At 48.1% G+C, this 25,388-nt stretch overlaps 1 protein-coding gene across 1 annotated transcript in view; it reads right to left on the reverse strand.

The window, feature by feature from the left end:
- GALT (galactose-1-phosphate uridylyltransferase) overlaps window positions 1–25,388 on the reverse strand; it is a 141,384-nt gene that overhangs the window by 10,990 nt on the left and 105,006 nt on the right. Inside the window, exons 9-10 of the mRNA XM_078674693.1 lie at window positions 22,056–22,139; window positions 4,465–4,619 (exon numbers count right to left, since the gene is read on the reverse strand). Coding sequence (XP_078530819.1) covers window positions 4,465–4,619; window positions 22,056–22,139 — 239 coding nt within the window. The remainder of the gene's footprint in view (window positions 1–4,464; window positions 4,620–22,055; window positions 22,140–25,388) is intronic.

Raw genomic sequence — 25,388 nt, forward strand, 5'->3', positions numbered from 1 at the left:
GCACCGGGCTCTCTCCTTACACCGGGCTCTCTCCTTACACCGGGCTCTCTCCCTGCACCGGGCTCTCTCCCTGCACCGGGCTCTCTCCCTGCACCGGGCTCCTTCCCTGCACCGGGCTCTCTCCCTGCACCGGGCTCTCTCCCTGCACCGGGCTCTCTCCCAGCTCCGGCCTCTCTCCCAGCTCCGGCCTCTCTCCCAGCTCCGGCCTCTCTCCCAGCTCCGGCCTCTCTCCCAGCTCCGGCCTCTCTCCCAGCTCCGGCCTCTCTCCCAGCTCCGGCCTCTCTCCCAGCTCCGGCCTCTCTACCTGCTCCGGCCTCTCTCCTTGCACCGGGCTCTCTCCTTACACCGGGCTCTCTCCCTGCACCGGGCTCTCTCCCTGCACCGGGCTCTCTCCCTGCACCGGGCTCTCTCCCTGCACCGGGCTCTCTCCCTGCACCGGGCTCTCTCCCTGCACCGGGCTCTCTCCCTGCACCGGGCTCTCTCCCTGCACCGGGCTCTCTCCCTGCACCGGGCTCTCTCCTTGCACCGGGCTCTCTCCCTGCTCCGGCCTCTCTCCCTGCTCCGGCCTCTCGCCCTGCTCCGGCCTCTCGCCCTGCTCCGGCCTCTCGCCCTGCACCGGGCTCTCTCCCTGCACCGGGCTCTCTCCCTGCCCCGGGCTCTCTCCCTGCACCGGGCTCTCTCCCTGCACCGGGCTCTTTCCCTGCCCCGGGCTCTTTCCCTGCCCCGGTCTCTTTCCCTGCTCCGGCCTCTCTCCCTGCACCGGGCTCTCTCCCTACACCGGGCTCTCTCCTTACACCGGGCTCTCTCCTTACACCGAGCTCTCTCCTTACACCGAGCTCTCTCCCTGCACCGAGCTCTCGCCCTGCTCCGGCCTCTCGCCCTGCTCCGGCCTCTCGCCCTGCTCCAGCCTCTCGCCCTGCTCCAGCCTCTCGCCCTGCTCCAGCCTCTCGCCCTGCTCCGGCCTCTCGCCCTGCTCCGGCCTCTCGCCCTGCTCCGGCCTCTCGCCCTGCTCCGGCCTCTCGCCCTGCTCCGGCCTCTCGCCCTGCTCCGGCCTCTCGCCCTGCTCCGGCCTCTCGCCCTGCTCCGGCCTCTCGCCCTGCTCCGGCCTCTCGCCCTGCTCCGGCCTCTTTCCCTGCCCCGGGCACTCTCCCTGCACCAGGTTCTTTCCCTGCCCCGAGCTCTCTCCCTGCCCCGAGCTCTCTCCCTGCACCGAGCTCTCTCCCTGCACCGAGCTCTCTCCCTGCACCGAGCTCTCTCCCTGCACCGAGCTCTCTCCCTGCACCGAGCTCTCTCCCTGCACCGGGCTCTCTCCCTGCACCGGGCTCTCTCCCTGCACCGGGCTCTCTCCCTGCACCGGGCTCTCTCCCTGCACCGGGCGCTCTCCCTGCACCGGGCGCTCTCCCTGCACCGGGCGCTCTCCCTGCACCGGGCGCTCTCCCTGCACCGGGCTCTCTCCCTGCAACGGGCTCTCTCCCTGCAACGGGCTCTCTCCCTGCAACGGGCTCTCTCCTTGCAACGGGCTCTCTCCCTGCAACGGGCTCTCTCCCTGCAACGGGCTCTCTCCCTGCAACGGGCTCTCTCCCTGCAACGGGCTCTCTCCCTGCAACGGGCTCTCTCCCTGCAACGGGCTCTCTCCCTGCAACGGGCTCTCTCCCTGCAACGGGCTCTCTACCTGCACCGGGCTCTCTACCTGCACCGGGCTCTCTACCTGCACCGGGCTCTCTACCTGCACCGGGCTCTCTCCCTGCACCGGGCTCTCTCCTTGCACCGGCCTCTGTCCCTGCTCCGGCCTCTCTCCCTGCTCCGGCCTCTCTACCTGCACCGGGCTCTCTCCCAGCTCCGGCCTCTCTCCCTGCACCGGCCTCTCTCCTTGCACCGGCCTCTCTCCCTGCTCCGGCCTCTCTCCCTGCTCCGGCCTCTCTCCCTGCATCGGGCTCTCTCCCTGCAACGGCCTCTCTACCTGCACCGGGCTCTCTCCCTGCACCGGGCTCTCTCCTTGCATCGGCCTCTCTCCCTGCTCCGGCCTCTCTCCCTGCTCCGGCCTCTCTCCCTGCTCCGGCCTCTCTCCCTGCTCCGGCCTCTCTCCCTGCACCGGGCTCTCTCCCTGCACCGGGCTCTCTCCCTGCACCGGGCTCTCTCCCTGCACCGGGCTCTCACCCTGCAACGGGCTCTCACCCTGCAACGGGCTCTCTCCTTGCACCTGTCTCTCTCCCTGCAACGGGCTCTCCCCCTGCACCGGGCTCTCTCCCTGCACCGGGCTCTCTCCCTGCACCGGGCTCTCTCCCTGCACCGGGCTCTCTCCCTGCAACGGGCTCTCTCCCTGCAACGGGCTCTCTCCCTGCAACGGACTCTCACCCTGCAACGGGCTCTCTCCTTGCACCTGTCTCTCTCCCTGCAACGGGCTCTCTCCTTGCAACGGGCTCTCTCCTTGCAACGGGCTCTCTCCCTGCAACGGGCTCTCTCCCTGCAACGGGCTCTCTCCCTGCAACGGGCTCTCCCCCTGCAACGGGCTCTCCCCCTGCAACGGGCTCTCCCCCTGCAACGGGCTCTCTTCCTGCACCGGGCTCTCTCCCTGCCCCGGGCTCTCTCCCCGCAACGGTCTCTCTCCCTGCAACGGGCTCTCTCCCTGCACCTGGCTCTCTCCCTGCACCTGGCTCTCTCCCTGCACCTGTACTTGTACCTTGAATCTCCAGATATTTCGTCCTCGTGAGCCCATAGTTTAGCAGCCTGCGACTGACTTTGTTGAGTCTCTTCGTGCTGTCCCAACCCCGCTGCAGTGTTGCCATGCCTGCGTTTTCATTCAGTTTCTATCTCTTGTTATCCTTACACGTCGTTTCCATGATGACTTATTCCTAGTTTTGTCTGAATTCTTCCTGCTCGGCCCTTTGCAACTGAAACCCCTTGCCTTATGTTTTGGGTATTTCAGTCCTGAACTGGACTTTGATTCCAGGCCTGTGTTAACAGAAGTCAAATTCCTGAGTTCCCTCGAGTGCTACCCTCTGTCTTCTTTAGCGTTTTATATTATAATCTTGATTGTCATTGCTAGCAACAGCCCCACTTTGATTTCCAAGCGCAAGTCTCAGGCACAGAAAACCACCCAGTGCTCTTTATCCCCAGGAGCTGCTCGGTGTTCCCCCACAAACTCTGAGATTAAATTGCTCCTTCTCTTCTTCTAAGATCTTTTCACCTCAGAGATCACAATCCAAGGAGCGTACAAACTATAATTTATAATCGTTTGTCTACCATTTCCCTTGTATTCATTTGTTGTAGTACTTGTGTAAGCAAATAGTCTCCTTTTGCAGACTTTCAATTTCCTGATCACAACTTGCTTCAGTCCTTAGCTTCTCTCTTTCCTATTTGTCAAGCTTTACGGCATTTAATTGTCTGTGTTTATCTCTTCTCTGGAAATCCCTCTCCCTGCAGAGAACACACAACCCCAGTCGAGTACCAATCTCATCCAACTAGGCCCCGACATGGAGCCCCCTGCTGCAAGTGCAGAGCTGTTGTTGGAGCTTCTCTGGACCAGTCTGAAGTCTGGAAGCATAAATCATACCGTAGGAAGATGCTTCTATCAGACACAGAATAGCTATTGCATGGTGTACCCTAAGCATCCGCCCATCATCCACCGTCCCCCCTGCACCATTTCTGTCCATAGGATTATTTCCTTATTGCTCAGCACGATTTCCAACAAAATTTAGGAAGGATACTTAGGGGCCGATTAGGATGGCGGTGAATCCGCATCCTCCGGCCCGGCGGAAGCCCCCGCCGGCCTGGAGGATGTGGATTCACCACCGCGGCCACAGAAAACACCCACCGCAAGATTAGGATGGCGGTGGGATTGGGGTGGGACCAGCTGCGGACGGCAGGTCCGTCATCCGCTGATCCGCGGGGTGTAGAGGGCTATTTGGTGACGGTGTCTGCAAGACACAGTCAGCCAAATTAGGATGTGTTTGAAAACATGCTTTTCCGCAGCGGATTTACCGCCGTGGAAAAGCATGTGGGAAATAGCTTCTGGGGGGCCCTTGCGGGCCCCTAGGGTGTCGGGGGTGCACATGGGGGGTACCTATGGTACCCCCCAGCATTAGCATGTACAAGGCGGCAGGCACCGTGCGGTGCCTGCCGTTTTGTGCATGCAAATGGAAGTGATGCATATTTAACCTTGCGGCGGGTGCTGCTTCAAGCAGCACCCGCCGCAATGTTAAATATACAGGATGTGACCGCCAGGGTGGCGGTCACATCCTAATTCGCACGGAAGGACCGCCGCTGCCCCTGCGGACGGTCCCTCCACCTCGGGGGTGGCGGACGGACGCTGGTCCGTCCGCCATCCTAATAGGCCTCTAAATTAGGAGTATAAAGTCCACTAATCAAAATTAAATAATTAAAGAGCTGTGCGCAAAGGAAGGCTTTTATGAGTCAATAAGGTTGTCCTGTAATGGACAATAGGCTGCCCTGTAAAGTTCTCACCTGCTCTGGCGTCAAGTCTCGCTGGGCTTGCGCCAGCATCTCATAGCCCACCATGAACTTCCGAACAGTGGCCGAGCGCAGGAGGGGTGGGTAGTAATGTGCATGAAGCTGCCAGTGGGTGCAATCCTCCTTGAGGTGGGGTCCGGTGGGAGCTCCTAACATTGAAAGAAAACACATGGTGCTACGTCACAACCAGAAATCACAACAGAATTGAAAGAGGTGATACATAACATGGTTCACTTTGCCCAAAAAAAAGATAGAGCAAAAAATAAAGCAACGGTAAGACATTAACATCCATATCAGACTAATTTATCTCGATATTTCACTTAATTTCTCAATTTGACACTTAGTTTCTGCATTATCATATTAGCAATTTTAATTGTCCTGTATTTCTGACAGATTTGCATCAGAAGTGATGTGTTTTCAACTACTACCTCAAATTGAACCATCAATAAATGGTGTATAGTAAATGGATTTGTCAGACATAGGATTTTGCACTGACAGGCTTATGGGCATGGTGTGATATGTAAATCACCTCACCCTTCTATATAAATGCAAATCAGGCCAAGGGCTGTCAATGATAACGTTTTCTAATGTTAGGAGATGCAAGGTCACGTCTCCATTTTTAATTTTGAATGCTTAATTTTAGTCATACACCTAATCCTTAGTCCCAAACATCCACCTTAATTCTAGCCATATACCTCTCTTAGCCCCAAACATTTACTTTTTTAAATCTTGTATTCTCGTTGGTGAGATGCAAAACAGTAACTCCCTTAGTTACGGACTCCATTTTTCTGGGTGGGCTTAAACAATTGCAGGCATTTACATAAAAAAATGATGTTGCAGAGTTTAAGTTTAAATCGTTTTAGTTATATCAATGAGGCAAGTAAACTAAATCAATTCGCAACTCCACAAGGGCAAAACAAACAACAAATCGCCTGTCTGTCCAAAGATAAACGTGTTTGATTCTCAAATGTCAATAATATCATGCTCATAATTTATTCCTCAAGTCACTACAAATCTCATTCTGTATTCTCACTTGGGTTACAGGAGAAGTTAAAAAAGCAGGGAGCTGCATAGGAATGGAGCCAGAGGGGGAACCAGGGAGGAAGAGGAACAATATTAAGGAATACAATAAAGGAGAAATAGGGCATGCAGAAGGCAAATATATAATAATATATACACACACACACCCTACTGGCGGTCGCCCGTAGGTAGTTAAAGTTAGGCGCATGTTTCCATAGGAAAAAGCGTTTCTGACTTGCCTATATCTTTTGTGCCGGTTGACGAATCTTCACGAAACTTTCCCAAAAAAGTTTGCCGGTCACTGGAGTTGTGCATGGAAATTTTCAGGGCGATTTGTCAAGTAGAGGCCGAGGAAAATGGGGGGTAAAAAAAAAAAGTTGTGGGGCAAAAAAGTTTTGCCCTGGCAGGGTTACAAGAGGAATGTGTGGCATCAATAAAAACAAAACCGCGGTCTTCGCCTCCCCAGGCTGTATTTAAAAGAAGGAGCGGGGGCGTACAAACCCCCTCCCTAGGATTTTAAAAGCCCCAGGGACCACCACCTCCCCATGCCTAAATAAATCAAAATGGAAGGAGTTCACGTGGACCCCTAGCCCTAGGGACCATCGTCCTCCCCGGAGCCAAATACTTTTGAAAAAATAGGGAGGAGGGCTGTGCCGCCCACTCCCGGGCCACATACAGCCCTGGGGACCACACCCTCCATGGGGCCGGTCAGTGAACAACAAAGGAAAGGGACTGTGCAGCCCCCCTCCTGGAAACCATATATGTCCCTGTGGACCACCACCCTCAAGGCCAGCCCCTGCTATGTCCTGAGGTGCCCACCCCCAGGACATAGCCGTTTGCTATTGCTTGGTGGGAGCTGGCAGCTCCTTCAAGGACGTGACTGCATCGTTGATCTAATCGGGTGCAATCTGTATGTGACTGTGATGAGTGGGTTCTTTGTGGTCCTGTGCTGATGAGAACAGACTCCATGGTTCTCCTTTTAAATTACTACGAGTATGCAAATATGCCAATCACTTGGAAGCTTCAACCGTTTGGCCCCGCCCACCTTAGTAGTATGCAAATTTCTTACTGCATTTTGCTAGGATGATGGAGAGCTTACTAAAAGGCGCTCCAGCTCATTTCTCGGCGTTCTTGGTGGTGTGTTTTTCATGCCGATGAATACGAGGACATCTTCACCAAACACAAAAGCACTTACATCTGACAGATCAGAGGAAGGACCCTAGTTTGTTAGAGATTTACCTCTTTGTAGTCTAGTTGTCCTCTCTGTAGGAGGATTCATGTTATCACCGATTTCTAGATAAAAACTCACAAGAACCAATTGAATTGCTGAAATGCATGCAAGGTCACTGGAGACATTTCCTCATGGGCCATTACACAAGTGGATTGTAGAATACGCACTGGGCATTTACCCGAGGTAGCTGTTTCTAATTAACCAGCAGAAAGTGCTCCACTTGAGTAGATATTTTGTGCAGAACTGTGGACTCTTCTTGGATAAAGGGGCAGGTGCGGTTCCATTGTAGCCCAGTCACTCGCAGAGCTACTGGCACACCCACACAGACACTTAAACACCCACTCATAACACTAACGCATTCAACTACCCACTGACAGACACACTGAGACACTGACACACCCACTCATAGACTTACTCAGACACTCTCAGACGCACTCTTAGACAAACTCAGACACTCAAGCACCCATTCACAGACCCACTGTGACACTCTCACACCCACTCACAAATCTACTCAGGCACTCATACACCCACTTACAGAAACACTCATTCTCTCAGACCCACTTATAGATGTATGCACCCACTCACTGAGTCAGTTCAACACTCCTGCATTCACTCATAACTGGGTCAAACATTCATGGAAGCACTCGCAAACCCACTCAGATAGTCTAACACCCTCTCACAGACCCACTCAGACATGTATGCACCCACTCAGACACTCACACACCAACTCATAGATGCTAATGTACCCACTCACAGACCCATACAGCCACTCACACCTACAAAACCACACACACCGAGTCACAGACCCATATAGCCACTAACACAAATACTCACAAACCTATACAGCCACTCGCACACACTCTCTCGAAGGTTATAGGTTGCAGTTAGGAATTTTTTTAAAAACCTTCGATATTCACACAAAAAACAAAGGTTAGTGATTTTATAGTTAGGAATTAACATTAAAAAAAAAATTGGGGAAATTCACCGATTTTTTACTCTTCCAACCCATAAAAATTCAGCAGTTATAGTTACCTGAACTAACTATAACTTACATTCCAGAAATGCACTGCTTAAGACCTTACAGATTACATCACTCATAACATGGTCAGTGACATCACTGATGACATCTCAAATGACATCACTGATGACATCATCCACAGAACCACTCACATGCCCACACCCCCATAGAACCTCTCACACACCCACACAACCACTCACATACCCATTCAACTACTCACACACCCACTCACTCATCCACAGACACTAACACACCCTCTTACTCATCTACAGTCACGCACACAGCCACTCACTTACCCATACAGCTACTAACAGAGCTACTCACTCACCAGTGCAGCCACTCACACACCCATTCAATAACCCACACAACCACTTACAAACCCAGTCATACATCCAAGCACTCACATGCCCACTCACCCACCCATAGAGCCACTCACACAGACACTTACCCACTCATACATCCACCCACACACCCACTCACTCATCCATACAGCTATTCAGCCACTCACTCATCCATACAGCCACTCACACAGACACCCACTCACCCATGCACCACTCACCCACTTATTTACCCATACAGGCACTCATAACATGACAAACAGTTTCAGTCAGTAGTACAGAAATAATAGTAATTCAACTTCTGCAGTAGCTCAGTATATATCTTTAACTCTCAAAAAAGTTTTTGAGACACTCTGACTCGCTGGATGATGTCATCAGTAATGTCATTTGAGATGTCATGAGTGAAGTCATGGACCATGGCATGAGTGATGTAATCTGTGAGGTCATAAGCAGTTTATTGCGGTAGCGTAAGTAATAGTTAGCTCAGGTAACTATAACAGCTGAATTTTTGTGGTTTTGTATGAGTGAAATCTGAGCTAATCTATAATGTCCCTTTAACCTATTTTTTGTGAATATATATGTGTGTGTTTTATTTTTTATTTTGCAAAAGGTTTTTACAAAACCACCAATCATTGCTCAACACAGAGCTCCCAATTTGAATTTGCAACCTCTTATTGTGAGGGCTGAACTCAAGCAAGCTGTAACAAATGCAGGGGTTCATTGCTGTGACCCTAAAATGTAGATCACGTGTGAATACCTTTAACAAACATCAACAGAAACTAGTTCTGTTAGGAGAAGGACCTATGGAATAAGACAGCATCTTACATGTCGCTCAGCATGCAATATTTATGTGATTCAGTGCTAACGCCATAGCTGTAAAAAACAATATGTAGGCCACACAGTAAATGACATCCGTACATGATTTAGGAACCAGAAATCTGCAATAATTAATAAGAAACTTGACCAGCCTGTAGCCAATCATCTCAACCTTGTGGATCATTTACTATCAGATTTGTAGAATTTCCCTGTGAAACGTTTTAAAGGAAGACTACTGGACTCCAGAGAAAACTTAAAATCACTGCATTCAGATGGACTGAACATCACTGACAATACCACCTGATGACTGCATATCTCAAGAGATCTAAGGATTCCATTAATTTCCCATTCCAAATGGAATCTTTACTCATGAAAATCCAGCAGTGTCATCTGGGCAGCCACTGAGCAAACCATCTTGTGCTACCTGAGGAAGGCAGAAGCTGAAACGTGTAGTGGACATTTATTTTTGTTCTTTGGTGAGTCCATCTGTTTGAGTCAATTCTTTCTTGGATAGATAGATAGATGGAGAGATAGATAGATACACACTGAGAATCTGGTCACGCCCTGAAGGAACCAGGCGCCAGCACTCCAGGGTCTTTTTTACTAACGTCACAAACCTTGACACCAACGCGTTTTGGCCATGCTCAGGCTTGTTCACTTTCCAAGCAAACAGTGTTTCCAAAGAATTTAAAATACCAATGTCTTTTTTACTCTTTATTTATCATTTCATATTATAATTGTATAAAAAGCAGCTGCTATGGTATTTATTAAGTGTTTATTTATTGGCATATTTTTGTGTACCAATGGCCAAAGGCTACACAAGATATTGTAAAATAGTATTGAAAAGAGCAATAAGATAAATTTGGGGGGGGGGGAGACAAAAAAAAGTGATTGTAGAAATTGGAAAAACTATAGTATGTCTTCACTGTCAATGGGGTGATTACTGGAACCTTGCACTGAGCACTGGCACTTTAAAAAGGGAGAAAATGCCATTGAACGCTGTCATGTGATCAAGATCCAGGAGGGACAGAAACGCGTCATGGCAGACTGAAAATAAACAACTTTATGAACCATAGGTTTCACACATGTTATAGTTAGCTGGACATTTCACTCATACAAAACCATTGAAATTCTCCCGTTATAGTTAGTTCAGGTAACTATAACTTGCGCGCCCGCAATCCACTGCTGATGACGTCCCATAATACATCACTCATGACATGGTCAGTGACATCCCTCATGACTTCACTGATGACATCTCAAATGACATCACTGATTACATCATCCAGTGAATGTGTGTCATTCTGAAAAATAAATATTTTTTATATATGTATATCTAAATGTCAATGGAAGAATAAATGGGTAAATAAGTGTCTAAATGGATGGTTTTTTGTATTGTATAACTGACTTATTAAGTGCATCTTAGTGAATACATGTATTAGCGAGTAATGTTTAAATATTTAAATATCTGTATCAGTGTCTCACTGTGTATAAGTGGCTGCATGGGTTGGTGAGTAGCTACATGAGTGTGTATATGGGTTATTAGTTGGTTTTTTGAGTATTATTATGAGTGTCTGTATGGTTTGGTGGGGAATATTACTACATGCATAGATGCATGAATGAGTGACTCACTGTTGGTATGTGTTTTGAAGACAGCATGTGTGCAGGACTGTATGGGTGGATGAGTGTGTGTATGAGTGTGTTAGTGAGTGAATGACTGTCTCAATAGTGTCTTTATGAGTAAGTACATATGTTTTAAACTAGTATAGGTGAGTATTGATGTATATAAGTGAGCATATATGACAGTGAGAGATTGGAAGAGTTCCTGTATAAATAAGTATGTGTTTCTATAAGTGATTGCTTAAGAGAGTAAGTATGTGTATGTTTCTGAAGAGGTAAGTGTAGTGGTGTGTGTATAGCTGTATAAGCAAGTAAATGGATGTTTGATAGTTTATTTGCATGTGTGAGTATGTGTGTGAGTAACTCTATGTATGAGTGTAGGTGTGTAACAGGATGTATAGGTGTATGAGTACATATGATGAGTGAGTACATGTATGAGTGACTATATAGAACTGTTGGTGAATGAGTGGATGTGTATGTAGATTTTAGAATTACTGAATAGGTTGTTCTAACTGGTATTGGTATCTCCATTGTTTTGAAAAGTTTAGTTTCTATTTTTCAATGTGTATATCAAAGGTTATATTGGGGTGAGAGGAGGTCTGCCACCCTTTCACAAGGATGATGTCATCAGTGATGTCATCAGTAATGTCATTTGAGATGTCATTAGTGATGTCATGAGGGATGTCACTGACCATGTCATGAGTGATGTAATATGTGACGTCATCAGCAGTGGATTGCGGCCACGCGAGTTATAGTTAGTTCAGCTAACTATAACGGGGGAATTTCAATGGTTTTGTATGAGTGAAATGTCCAGCTAACTATAACATGTGTGAAACGTATGGTTTTTTCAGTGAATTTCTAAGGTTTTTTAAATGCTAATTCCTAACTATAACGTGGCTGAAACCTATGGTTTTTTCAGTGAATTTCTAAGGTTTATTTAAATGCTAATTCCTAACTATAACATGGCTGAAACCAATGATTTTTTCAGTGAATTTCAAAGGTTTTGTAAATGATAATTTTTAAATGTATTGTTATATATTTTTTATACTGATTTACTACATTGATTCAAACTATTTATTTTTAGATATTTTACTTTTTAAATTACATTACATATTTTTAATATAAATTGAAAAATAAATGTTTTAAAAATTATTGAAATTGGAATATTTGTTTTTTTTATTTTATATATTTTTTTATTTATATATATTTTATATAGCAGGCAATGATATCCTACGGAAGAAAATTCAAGTTACTGGTAAGTACGGTTAGAATTATTTTTCAGGATCAGTAGTGGGCTGAAAGATGCAGCACTGAGGTCTCTCCTGATAACAGGTGAGTAAATTGGAATTTGTAATTCGGCTGATTTTAGAGGAATTTTTTAAAGTTCCAAAACTCCACACTTACAAATTTCCAAGTGAAACCAGTCAATGTTACCCTATGGAAGGAAATTCACTTAGCAGGTAAGTAGTGTTATTGTTACTTTTTCTTACTCAGTGGTGGATCCTGGATCCAGCACTGGTGCATCTCCTGTAAACAGTTGAAAGAATGCGTTTAAGTCATACAGGCGATTTTTTGGGAATATTTTTAGTTCGTGAAAATAGACACTTAGAAACTTTTCTGGTGAAAACCAGACAATGGATTCCTATGGAAGGAAATACAAGTTACTGGTAAGTATGGTTAGAATTACTTATCAGGGTCAGTGCTGGGCTAAAAGATGCAGCATTGGGTTATCTCCTGATAACAGGTGAGTAAATCGGAATTCGTTGTTCGGGTGATTTTAGGTGAATATTTTAAATTTGCAAAACTCCACACTTAGAAGAATTTCCAAGTGAAACCAGACAATGTTAGCCTATGGAAGGAAATTCAAGTTACTGGTAAGTATGGTTAGAATTACTTTTCAGGATCAGTACTGGGCTCAAAGATGCTGCACTTAGGTCTCTTCTGATAACAGGTGAGTAAATCAGAATTCGTAGTACATCCAGTAAGCGCCACAGAGCTGCATAGCAGAAAGATGTAAAAAGGGGCACGGCCTGCACCACCTCTCTGCAACGCAGCGCAGTGGCGCTTCCTGGAAGCACCTGGTGGGCTACTTGGCCCCCATGGTCCCTCAGGTTTGAAGTGGAAATTTTTCCCCAACTTAAACTGCACCACAGGGCGTGTTTGCACACATGTGAACTCAGGCCCCGCCCCCTCCCTTCACCACTGTGCAAACGCGCCTTGTGGCGCATTTTAAGTTGGGGAATTAAGTCCCTTTGAATCCTGGGGGGTCCCTGGGATCCAACTAGCCCACCAGCTACGTCCAGTAAGCGCCACAAGGCTGCGTTGCAGAGAGGTGTAAAAAGGGGCATGGCCTCAGAACACATCTCTGCAACGCAGCCCCCTGGCGCATACTGGAGGTTCCTGGTGGGCTAGTTGGCCCCCAGGTACCCCCAGTATTGGAGTGGAATTCTTTCCCCCTCTGCAAACGCGTGGTGCAATAAGGGAGCGCGGCCTCGGGCGCGATGCCGGTCTTTTTTAAAAAAAATTTTTTTTTTAAGAAGGGTGGCTGTGTAGCCGCCCGAATTTTTCAATGTTTTGGGCCCTGGGGACCCCATCATCCAGGGCCTGCCCCCAATTCATTTTTTTAAAATAAAGAATTAAGGAAGGGGGCCGCGTGCCCCCCCTCCAGAGGCCATTATCGGCCCCGGGACCCCATCCCCCGGGGCCGGCCTTTTTTTATATATTCATTTTTTTCGGAGGGGGGCCGCATGGCTCCCCTCCCGGGCCACTACTAGCCACTACTAGCCCCGGGGACCCCATCCCCTGGGGCTGGCCCTCTTCGTTGGGGCCGTGGAGGGGTCCCCAATCCCCCACGGTCCCAGCCGGCTCCCCGCATCCTGCGGGATCCGGCATTACTTTTCTACATGGGGAGCAGCTAACATGCTGCTCCCCATGTAGAAAAGCAATAGTCTTTGGTTTTTGGAATAGAGAGCAGGTTTCCTGCTCTCTCTTCCAAAAACTAAATCAGTTTGCTCTACCATAGCAAACTACAGAGTCCCGGGGGTAGGCACCCCGGGACACTGCTGGAGCCGGCCCTGGGGAGTGGTGGTCCCCAGGGCCACCACACGGCTCCAGGAGGGGGGCCGCGCGGCCCCCCTCCCAACATTTAAAAGCCCCGGGGGTGGTGGTCCCCGGGGTTGGGGGGTCCGTCACGACCCCCAATTTAAAAATATTGTACCCCGGGGAGGTGGCGGTCCCCAGGGCGTGTGGGGGGCTTGAGCCCCCAGACAGGTTTTTTTTCTTTTCTTTTTTTTAAAGAAGCCCCGGGGGGTGGCGGTCCCTGGGGCTGCGGGGGGCGGGTGTGTGCCCCCCCCATACATAATGCTAAAGCCCCGGGGGTGGCGGTCCCCGGGGCTAGGGGGGCCCTTCTGGGCCCCCTATTATTATAAAAAATAAGAAGCTCCTCTGGGCCCCCCATTATAATTAAATACATTGTCACAGGGATTTGGCCCCCCGGGGGCTAATTTCAAATAAAGCAGGCTTCGTTTTTTTTTTTTTTCACGGGATCCTGCGATTTAAAAAAAACAAAAATCTTTTTGGGGGCCTTGGGGATCCTTGTGGGACGCCCTGAGCAGGCCTAGGGGTTCAGGGTGTTTCTACCCTGCTCCCTTTGCGTCTTTTGCGAACTTGTTTTTCAGTTTTCTTGTGCCGATGTTCTACCGAGACACAAGATGGCTGCCAACACTTCCTGGTTTGGAGTGTTGACAGACAGTTGACAGCCAATTAGCATGCAGCTCGTGCTCATAAGAATACGCGCATGATCCTCTGAGGATACGCGTACCCTACTCTGTCCATAGATATATCTATGATTTTACTTTTGATTTTCTCAGGAACTACTGCACGGATTTACACCATTTAACAAAAAGCGTGAACTGTGAACCAACTCTACCTTTTTGCCAAATTTGGTGTAATTCCGTTCAGCAGTTCGGGCTGTAGCCGCGGCTAAATATCCCTAAGGAAAATTGCATGGAGAAAACATGTTTTGGGACCCCCCTTCTTTCTCGGCCCCCGCTTGACGAATCACCCCGAAACTTTCAGGATAGGAGCGGAGCGGAGCGGAGCGCCCCATCTTCCTGGAGAATTTTGCAAAGATTCGTCAACCGGCGCCAAAGTTATTCCAAATAGAATGTTGCGGATTTCCTATGGAAACTAGGTCCTAATTAGAACTACCTACTGGCGACCGATATATATATATATTACCTGCACTTACTTTAAGTTCATAACTGACTCTCGCCTTCAGGACTCATTGTCCCAGCTTGCAATTTATGTCTTGCAACTAGCAGACGCCCACTGGAGGGCGGCTACACTTACCAAATAAAAACTGCAGTTTCCATCATGAAAGCGAGGTGCTGTTTCTTCTTTGCTGCCCCAGATGAAGAGATCCTTACCTTGAAACGCGTTGGGCAACTTAAATAATAGTGGAATAAGGAAGCAGGCGCATAATACATTCCCGCTGCGGAAGGGCGAATTGGATATATATATATATATATATATATATATATATATACATATATATATATATATATTAAAAAATTCAGTCAGTGCTGTGTGAGTCTTGGTGAACACAAATGCTTTGCCTCTATGTACCACTCTAAGGGGCACTGGGTACCTGAGTGCACAGAGAAGCTGTTACACTCAGCTTTATCAGTTTTCTTCTCTTGCCCTGGAACTACTTACTTCAGGCCTACGTGCTCTCTGGGGAAGACGATATGAATCCCTCTCCCCTGTACGTGGAAGCTTTCTTTCACACGTGTTCACCATTTAGGCCTATAGTTATATAGATCTAGACTAGTAAGGGGCTATAATGGCACCTCCCTGTTCTAAAACTGACGCGTTAGGGAATCTTGATAGTGGTCTAAATGCCTTCCTCACAATGTCCTTGAAAAGTGCCTCCCTATGCGCACCAGGTTGCCTGGGCTCCCAATACACGTATATGCCCTAGTTACACACATACTCTAATTGTCTGCCTAGGTACTCTGATTTCCTTGTATATCTGCCTGAATAGCACCCCCCTACCTAAGGTACCTACTCCCACGCGTCTTCACAGCAGCGTGCTTGAATCTTCTGGCAGGCCTCATCTTGAAAGCCTTGTGGAGAAAGGAATCTTCCTTGGCTGACTGTTTGCCACAACTACAAACTCTCGGTGTTCTCGAGGCTGAGTGTCTACCACCTCCAGTACTCTTCAAGAGTCCACTGCCAGACTGCGCAGTGAAGAAGTCGAGAGAGAGAGAGAGAGAGGAGCAGGTCATGGAGAAGAGCAGCTATTAAAGCCACCATCTCCTAGCTCAGCTCAAAGTTTGAGGTATTTAAACTAAAACAGAAACCATTAATAAGAGAAGCCATTCCATTGCAGTCTAACAATTTAACACTATCACAACCAGGACTCACTGGAGAATAGAACAAAAGAAATGGCCATGTGGAAAAGATAACATTATACATCTTAAAAATTTGGGAGCAAGGGACAAGCAATACTGAAGAATGAAGTTTCTTTAACAGAGATGCAGTAGACACAGGGAGAAATCAACACATGACTGGTGAGTCAATGTAAAGTCAGGGCTTCTCAAAGACTGCAATATGTTGTAAAGAAGCCATCAGGTATTAAGCCACATAAGTACACTTAAACGTTAGGCATCACATTTTTCCCATTTTTATATTGTCCATAATACCTCTCGCCACACTTTTTACACAGGTTTAATGTCTCCAAACACCATTACTTCAATATTGCTCTCAAAACTGAAATTAGATCAAGATCCCCACGGCAATTACCCAACTCCTGGCTTCCGTTTTGTGTCATTGAATTAATTTAGACCAACACCTTAGGATTTGAATAATTTAAACTTCATTTTTAAATTCTAAACACCTTAGTCAAAGACTTTTTTCATGCTTTAGCCACAAATGTTAACTAAAGCATTGGGGGGATGGCCCCTCCTGACACCATTAAGGCAGACACGAGTCATTGGCGAGCTGTTGCACAATCAAAAATGTCCCTCTCTGGAATACGGGTTCACTGCAACGGGATGTATGAGCTTGGCGCTCCCTTAACAGCGATTGATGCATGGCTCAGTCCACAGTGGCCTTCTCCTCGCAAATGGGGGGGGGGGCAGGGGGAGAGGGGGGAGTCTGCAAAAAAATCCTGCATAGAGCAATGACCAGAACAGTGCACAGCCATATCCTCACACAGGGAGTCCTGTCGGTAGGGCTCCCCACTGGACCTCGCTCCCTCCAATGCTCTCCGCATCCTCACAGGGCACACTGGTCTTGGCAAGCAGGCAGGCACTGGTGCTACAGGCTTCAGAGCAGGTGGTCTTCGTTTCTCTGGGTGATGCCCCCTCACCCAGCAGAGAGACTAGCAGGCCTTGGCCCCCAGTCCTGGCCACAGGGAGAAATCTTGCAGAGCTTCCTCTTCTTGCACAGCCCTTCTGGCTGCATGGCAGATGGCACGTTTTGGGCCTCAACCTCCCCTTCTTATAGTCCATTTCCAGATATCAAATGTAATTTAGGGTCTGAGTATTTCAAGTTTTATGTTGGGGTTTTGATTATTTTCAAGTGTGCACTTTTCTTTCTCTTTCCTCTTGGAATGGTGTCTGTCACATTAGGAGAGACTCCAGAGCTGACAATCCCACAACACAGGCATTGGTAGCGACTAGTATTCACACCTGGATGTCAGCCACAGGGATATGTGCATCAAAAGGTTAATCCTGGGCTCTCAGCCGTACTATTTAAGATTCCTGTATCAACTCCATCTTTGTTCTGACATCTGTCCAGACCCCTTCCTTGTGATCTTTCACTGAACCAAAGAGCAGCCTTCTGAAGTGTTTATCTCCCTTCCTTCAATGTGTCCCACCCCCTCACAGGGACACAGCAATACAAAAATCTATCTTGGGGGGGGTTCCTCAATTCCTCATGTCTTCTCCAGTCAGGCATGGCTTCCCAAAATGGAACCTGGGTCCTCCATGTAATGTACCATTGCAGGCACACTTGCACTTATTGTATATACATATATCACATACTGTCCAGCCCTGTTAACTCTATGTATTGTGCCACCACAAACATGCATACAGTCAGTACACACATTCAATCTGCGTGCACTGTTCAGTACTGTAGCCTTTCTGTATTGTACCAGAGTGTGTCATTTGCAAACACACACACTGCCAGCACACACACACATTGTGTGCTTCACAACACTTCACCATTCATGTAATGTACTTCCCACAAGCACACATACACCCAGCACATGCTTTTTAGGGCACGCACTGCACAGCACTACATCTCTCATGTGATGTAATCCTTGCAAGCATACATACACTAAGTACATTCACTAACCATATATGTACTGCACAGCACTGCTCTATCCCTGTACTGTACCATTGCCAGTTACAATAACTACTCCTGCACTGTGCAGCACTCTATATCCAACTGATAAAGACCAAAAGCGAGTTAAGCACACAGCAGCAGAATTAAAAAGGTGGGTGAGCCTGTAGGCCTCACTCCAGTGACAGGGTAAAAAGGACCTGTTCATTACTACTGATCACTAAACAGTATGCTGCCACAAACACGATTGTGCTGCTTAACTCTTGGTGAAGGTGATAGCCTTCCTTCCACCACTGTGACAGTAGCGCTTTGGGCGCCCCTCCCTGTCCAACAAGACCACAATTCATAAGACAGGCCTATGTCACATATGATCTGTGTTTGCCTATGATAACATAAATCAGAATTAGGGATCCAGACGATAGTACAGTTGGGCCCTCAAGGAAAGGTTGCACTTATTTACAATGCAGAGGACATTTCCATCTCAATATGGGGCTTACCCTGCTAAACAATTTGAAGGACCTACCTGGCTGGTGTTCTGGCCTGCCAACCCAGTTAGAATCGTTGGATCGTGCATCCGACTGGGTGGCAGTGCACCTCAAAGGGCACGCTAAAAGGGTGTGGCTGGTGGGGTTGTAAGATGGGTCTGAGCTGTTCAGGAACACCTGGGAAGACTTGAGCCACCGAACCACAAAGGGCATGAGAATGGCGCTCCAAGTGGCAGCTGGCATTTACAGATCCAAGTGCCGAGCTGGTGGATGAGGAGAAACTTTTCCCAAATGCCTCCACCTGTTCTCATCTATTCCCCCCATAGGAAATCAGAACATGTTGGGGTTGGTTTTGCTAAAAGACTTCTGCACCACCAAGCTTTCAGGGGAGTGGTACTGAGATACAAATATCAGGACGCCCGGAACACGGCGATGGTGTCATGTAATCTTGCGGTTCACTAGGGGACCACAGCAAGATATGGCCTATGCCCCCAACAAAGTGCCTTGTTAAAATATATGAGGGGCTCACAGACTGTTGGTTGCCAGACTGTTGAGCTTTATCAGTGACTTGGCAATAAATTCCCAAGATAACACTGCAAAGATGAATATTTCAGCCCTCTTCAAGGTCTTTATATTAATAAAGAGCAAGCTAATGACAACACTCAAAAAACTCAAATCAGTTGTGCATGCTCTAACACTTTCAAAATGGACATGCTAAATGCCAACGAAATAACCCTTTTATCTCAGCAATAATCTCACTATTACAGCATTACCATGCAACATTCAGAGCAAGTGCCGGCTGCTTCTGAAGATAAGCTACTTTTCTGCAGTGCGAAAACTCTGCAAGTCAATGCCCGAATTCATAAGACTCATCACTGGGCAGAGTACAAAAGTCCAAAGTAATTCCCTCCAAGTGTTTTCTCGCTACTCAAGAATCTTTATCTCTCCCCAAACCACTTCATGTAAAGGACTTTTGAGGATACATTTTCTTTTTTGTTTGTTTGCAGACTCTTGTTCAAAGTAAAGAGCTGCAATACTGTTTGGCAAGATATTTAACATCAGCTACATTTTCTATATATTTTCTGTCACTATATTGAAAATACAGACAGCTTTCAAGAGAAAATAATTTTTAGGTTTTGCCTCAACAATGCACGCGTTGTCTTTGCAAAATATGTTCTTCACAATCATTTGACATACAGGCTGCCAACACCTTGCAATTTGTAAGCTTCAGCATTGCTCTTATTTACTTCACTCCAGTTGTCACAGAATGCTGGCATCACGTCCTCTTTTGTGTTTGTCCCACCCATGGAGCATGGACCAAGCACTTCTGTCCATCCACTGCTCTCATTTTTGGAGTTACTTTTTTCATTGAGTTCAAGCACTCCATGAGTCCTTGTGTTTCCAGTCCATCTCTCATATTCCCGGCCATGTAGCTTCTATAACCTCTAACCCACCCCCTTCCATGCTGCTTTTTTCCCCTCCCACCCCTACCCTGTACTCTATGCCACTGCATTCTACATCACTGTGCTCTATTCTGTACCACGCTACCTTATGCCACTGCACTCCATACCCCTGAACTGTACACCACTGTACTCTATACCATTCTACTCTACGCCACACTACTCTGCACCACTCTATTATGTCACTGCATTTTATGCCACTGCAATCTACTCTGCACCACTCTATTCCACCACACTTCATGCCACACTACTCTGCACCACTTTACTCAAAGCCACGCTACTCTATTCTGCACCACTCTACGCCACTGTACTATAATTTGCATCACTCTACACCAATGTACTCTATGCCAATGTACTCTACACCACCCTACACAACTGCACTCAATGCACTCTACTCTGCACCACTCTACTCTACTTTGCACCACTCTAGGCCACTGAACTCTACTCCACTGTACTCTACTCCACACCCCGCACTCTAGCCTGCACCGTTTTACTGTAAACCACTGAACTCTACTTTGCACCACTCTAACCTACTCTGCAACAATCTACACCACTACACTCTACTCTGCACCACTCTAATCTACGCCACTGCACTCTATGCCAATGCACTCTACCCCACTCTACGTCACTATACTCAACGCCACTCTACTCTGCCACCCATGCACTCTCTGCCACTTTACTCTAAACCACTATAAGCCACAGCACTCTACACCACTTTACTCTGCACCACTCTACGTCACTCTACTCTATGCCACTGCACTCTACACCACGCTACGCCATATCACTCTCTACCACTGCACTCTATGCCACCCTCATTTAATTTGCACCACTCTACACCACTGCACTCTACTGTACACCACTCCACTACACTCTACCTTGCAGAACTCTACTGTGTGCCACTGCACTAAACTCTGCACAACTCTACCCCTCTGCACCACCATATGGCACTGCACTCTACACTGCACCACTCTACTCTAGTACACTCTATGCCAATGAACTCTGCACCACCGCATTCTATGCGACTCTACCTTGCACCATTGTATGTTATGTCACTCTACTCTACGCCACTCAACTGCATTCTACTCTGCTCCACTCTACACCACTGCACTGTACTTTGCAGCAACCTACACCACTCAACTCTGCACCAATCTCCGTTACTGCACTCTAATCTGTACCGCTCTATTCTACTGCACTGTATGTCTCTCTACTCTGCACTCCTCACCACTGCATTCTACGCCACTACCTAGGCCACTGTCCCTTTACTCTGCACCACTCTGCTCTATACCACTGTACTCTATGCCACTGCACTCTATTATGCACCAGTTCACTCTACTTTGCACACTCTGCACTCTAGACCACTGTACTCTGCAGCGCTCTACTCTGCTGTACCACTCTACTCTGCACCACTGGAATCTACACCACTGCACTCTTCTCTGAACCACTCTACTCAATGTCAACGCAATCTACGCCACTGCAATCAACTCTGCACCACTCAACTCTACTCTATACCCCTCTACTTTACTGCAATCTACCACACTGCACTCTACTCAGCATCACTCTACTCTATTCCACCACATTCTACACCACGGCACTCTATGCCACTACACTCTACTCTGCACCTCTGTACACCACTAGACTCTACTTCAATCTGTGCCACCCTACACCTCTCTACACCACTGCAATCTACCCTGCAGCAATGTACTGTACGCCACTCTACTCTGACGAAGACAAACCCTATTGGCTTTTCCAATGTTTGTTACACTTGTGTTGGTTTCCTTGGCTATCCTCCCCAAGGTTTTCACATGGTTCTTTCTACCCCATCTATCTAACGCACCCCACGGTTTGCTTCCTATTTGCTTTGAGTAAGTGTGGCAACGGTGTGTTCCAATCCGTCAGCTCAGACAAAACAAGCAGCTTCAGCGGTGCCGCAAGACTGTGATTGAACAAGACGACACAACTGCAAAGCCCATACATTCTGACCATCCTTCCATAGTCTACAGGTGGCACACAGGAGCAGCCATATAACTATACAAGATATCACTACCCTGGCACGCCATGTATGTGGACGGCTACCCTCCCTTCACCATCCCTGGACATGAAGACCTGATCTGAAAGGGTTAATTAGAGGGTTTTTGCCACCGGCACCAGCAACTGGAAGGATTAAGTTAGCAACATGTGGCTCTTTGGAAGAACTGATACAATAAAACTATTTAGCTGCAATCATACTGCTGCTGCTCTCAGCATCCTTACCATGCCAGCCCATGGAATAGGGGAAGGAGATCTCAAAGAGATTGTCGTACTTTGTGAGAAGCCTTTTCATGATGGAAGCCAGTCCTGCAATAAAAAAAAAATATATATATACCTTTAGTAGTGGCAAAACATTGTGCCTTACAGATTCCTAAAATTAACAAAAGCTAAATAAAGAAACAAAACAATCAAATGTTCAACGCTCTTCCAGTAAGAGAGTCAGTCGACAGATTCAAAAGTAGAAATAGCGGCTGGTTTGTTGAAGGTCTCTCGACCACCATGACCCTCTCAGACCCTTGTTCTATGACCGGCACAATCTAACATTTCAATAGCAGGCGACTGTGGGTAAGCATGTGCAAGCTTTTTTGTTTTGCAGATTTCACGGTGTTTTATGGACAACTTTACGAAGGTGGAAAGGTTTTACGTTTGCTATACATGTCCCACTCTGCCCAGAACCATTTTCTAAATTATAAATCTGCAGGGAGAAGTTTGCAGACAATTCCCTCCACGGCGCATGTGGATTGAAGGGTATCATGCAATGCAGTCACAAAGATCTTGCCATCTGCAGAAAAACTATGCCAGGGCACAGTTAGAATGGAACACTGCAAACACTGCAAAAAGTGCAAGGAGGAAAACCGAAAACGATGGAGAACTTGACCAGCAGGAAACAATAAAATTGCGCATCCCGGCATACAGGGCACATACAAGAATTTACAAGAGTTATTTCCGTGTGAAAGGACCTTCTGGTTATCGGTTTTGTAAATTCACAGATAAAGCAAGGCATACATGGTTTCTTACACGGTAAACATTAGATAACCACGACTTCCTCTTCCTCCCTGCTGAGTACTAGCAGGCGCATTTACCTCTCAATCCAGTAATCCTTCGTGGGCTGACCGCTTCACGGTGCTCACTGGTGGCGGCGGGCGCCATCTTTGGTTGGGTTGGTCGGCGTGCTACACCTTCGCCACACCCCCCTCGTCACCATACTATTTAGGACCCGCCTGTCTCCGCATCCTGTGATCGCAAAGTAGCCCGGTGGCAGAGGGCACGCTAGCGACTGTTGGAGCGCTGCAGGAATTTTATTTTACTTCTATTTTAATTACTCACTGCACTCTGCTGATCACTAGCAGTTCCATCGGCCTCTCGACCTGTGTCCGTTGATTGCTAGCAGGCACATAAAAATAATTTTTAATCCTCCCCTCTTCCTCCCTGCTGAGTACTAGCAGGCGCATTTACCTCTCAATCCAGTAATCCTTCGTGGGCTGACCGCTTCACGGTGCTCACTGGTGGCGGCAGGGCGCCATCTTTGGTTGGGTTGGTCGGCGTGCTACACCTTCGCCACACCCCCCTCGTCACCATACTATTTAGGACCCGCCTGTCTCCGCATCCTGTGATCGCAAAGTAGCCCGGTGGCAGAGGGCACGCTAGCGACTGTTGGAGCGCTGCAGGAATTTTATTTTACTTCTATTTTAATTACTCACTGCACTCTGCTGATCACTAGCAGTTCCATCGGCCTCTCGACCTGTGTCCGTTGATTGCTAGCAGGCACATAAAAATAATTTTTAATCCTCCCCTCTTCCTCCCTACTGAGTACTAGCAGGCGCATTTACCTCTCAATCCAGTAATCCTTCGTGGGCTGACCGCTTCACGGTGCTCACTGGTGGCGGCGGGCGCCATCTTTGGTTGGGTTGGTCGGCGTGCTACACCTTCGCCACACCCCCCTCGTCACCATACTATTTAATCATCTACTATGCGTCAGCGCAGCGGACGAGCGCAGCGGGCGCGTCGTAGGCGCGCCGGAGTTGCGCCTGAGTTAAGCCCGTCTGCGCCCGTCCGCGACAGGCCGGGGCACGGGGCCTGTCACTCTGCCCCTCTTGTCATCAGCTACCCCCCTGCCATTTTGCTCTCACTCCGTCACTCGCGCCCTCCAGCCCTTATCGTGCTAGAGCGTATCATCTCTCTCGGGCTGTGCAGATCCTCTTTTATTCAGTCATGCCCTGATCTGCCATCCCATCAGCTGCTTGATGTTCCACTTCCCCCTGTCCCTCGGTCCCCCTCCCCCACCCCCACCCCTCATTGCACCTCCCAGTCTACCATCGATGCGATCCTCCTGAACACCAGGTCGGCAGTCGCCCATCAATTAGAGCTATTCCACCTGCTTGATTCCTGCCAACCTCATCTGCTGTTTCTAACAGAAACTTGGTTCAGGGATGACTCTCTTCCGAGTCTCCTAGCCATGCTGCCCCCGACCTACGCGGCTATCAGAATGGATCGTCCTGGGGGAAAGACAGGTGGAGGCGTCGCCCTGATTACCCACATCGACTCTCATTTTACCATTCTTCCCTTCACTCCCATTCCCGCTGTGGACTGTCTTGTAGTCCGCTCCATTTCATTTGGGGTTCCCCTGACGTGTCTTGATCTATCGTCCCCCCCTGTCCACTCCTCACTTTCTTGGTTCTATGGAGGACCTATTGGCTACGCTTGTAGTGAACAACTCCGCAGTCCTGCTCCTCGGGGACCTAAACTATTGGCCTAATGACCCGGCCGAGGATGCTAGATCTAAGGAGTTCACTACTCTGCTCACCAGCCTTAATTTCCTTCCCCAGCTTTCTATGCCCACCCACTCCCTTGGTCACCAGCTCGATCAAATATGGACTCTTAACATCCCCACCAACTCCCCTATCATTTCGCCCTGCCCATGGTCAGATCACCATCTGATTTCCTTTGCACTTGACCTCGGACGCCCGCCTAAACCCCCACTGCCCAAAAACACCTGGCTTAGAAAGTGGGATAAGGCTGACCTCCCTGATGTCTGCTCTTCCCTTGCGGCTTCTTGCCCTGAGCTCAACGATCTACCCCTCTCCTCTCAACTCACAGCCATTAACACCTGGTTACTACAGGCATGCAACCGCATTGTTCCCCTCAAAAAAGTCGCCATCAAGCGAGCTCACGCCGCCAACAGGTGGTTTTCTCCCCTCCTTAAAGACAAGCAGCTGGCGGCGCGTAGAGCAGAACGAGCGTGGCGTCGCAATTACTGCCCCCTCCTCAAAGCTAAGTATCACCTTGTCCTTAAGGAATACAAACAAGGCATTTTAACTGCTAAAGCCGAGTACTTCTCTGGCAAAATTCTAGCAGCGGAAAATCAATCTAAAGAAATATTTGCCACAGTACATGAACTTGCTGCTTCCGACAGGGTGATCTCCAAAATCCCCCCCTCCCAGTTACTTTGCAACTCTCTCAACTCTTTCTTCATTGAGAAAGTGGCCCTCATTAAGGCTAATATTCCTTCCTCCTCTTCCACTCCGCTCATTATTCAACCGCTCCCTGTTGTCCCAT

The sequence above is a fragment of the Lissotriton helveticus genome, chromosome 2_1, assembly GCF_964261635.1.
Source record: "Lissotriton helveticus chromosome 2_1, aLisHel1.1, whole genome shotgun sequence".
Classification (NCBI taxonomy): Eukaryota; Metazoa; Chordata; class Amphibia; order Caudata; family Salamandridae; genus Lissotriton; species Lissotriton helveticus.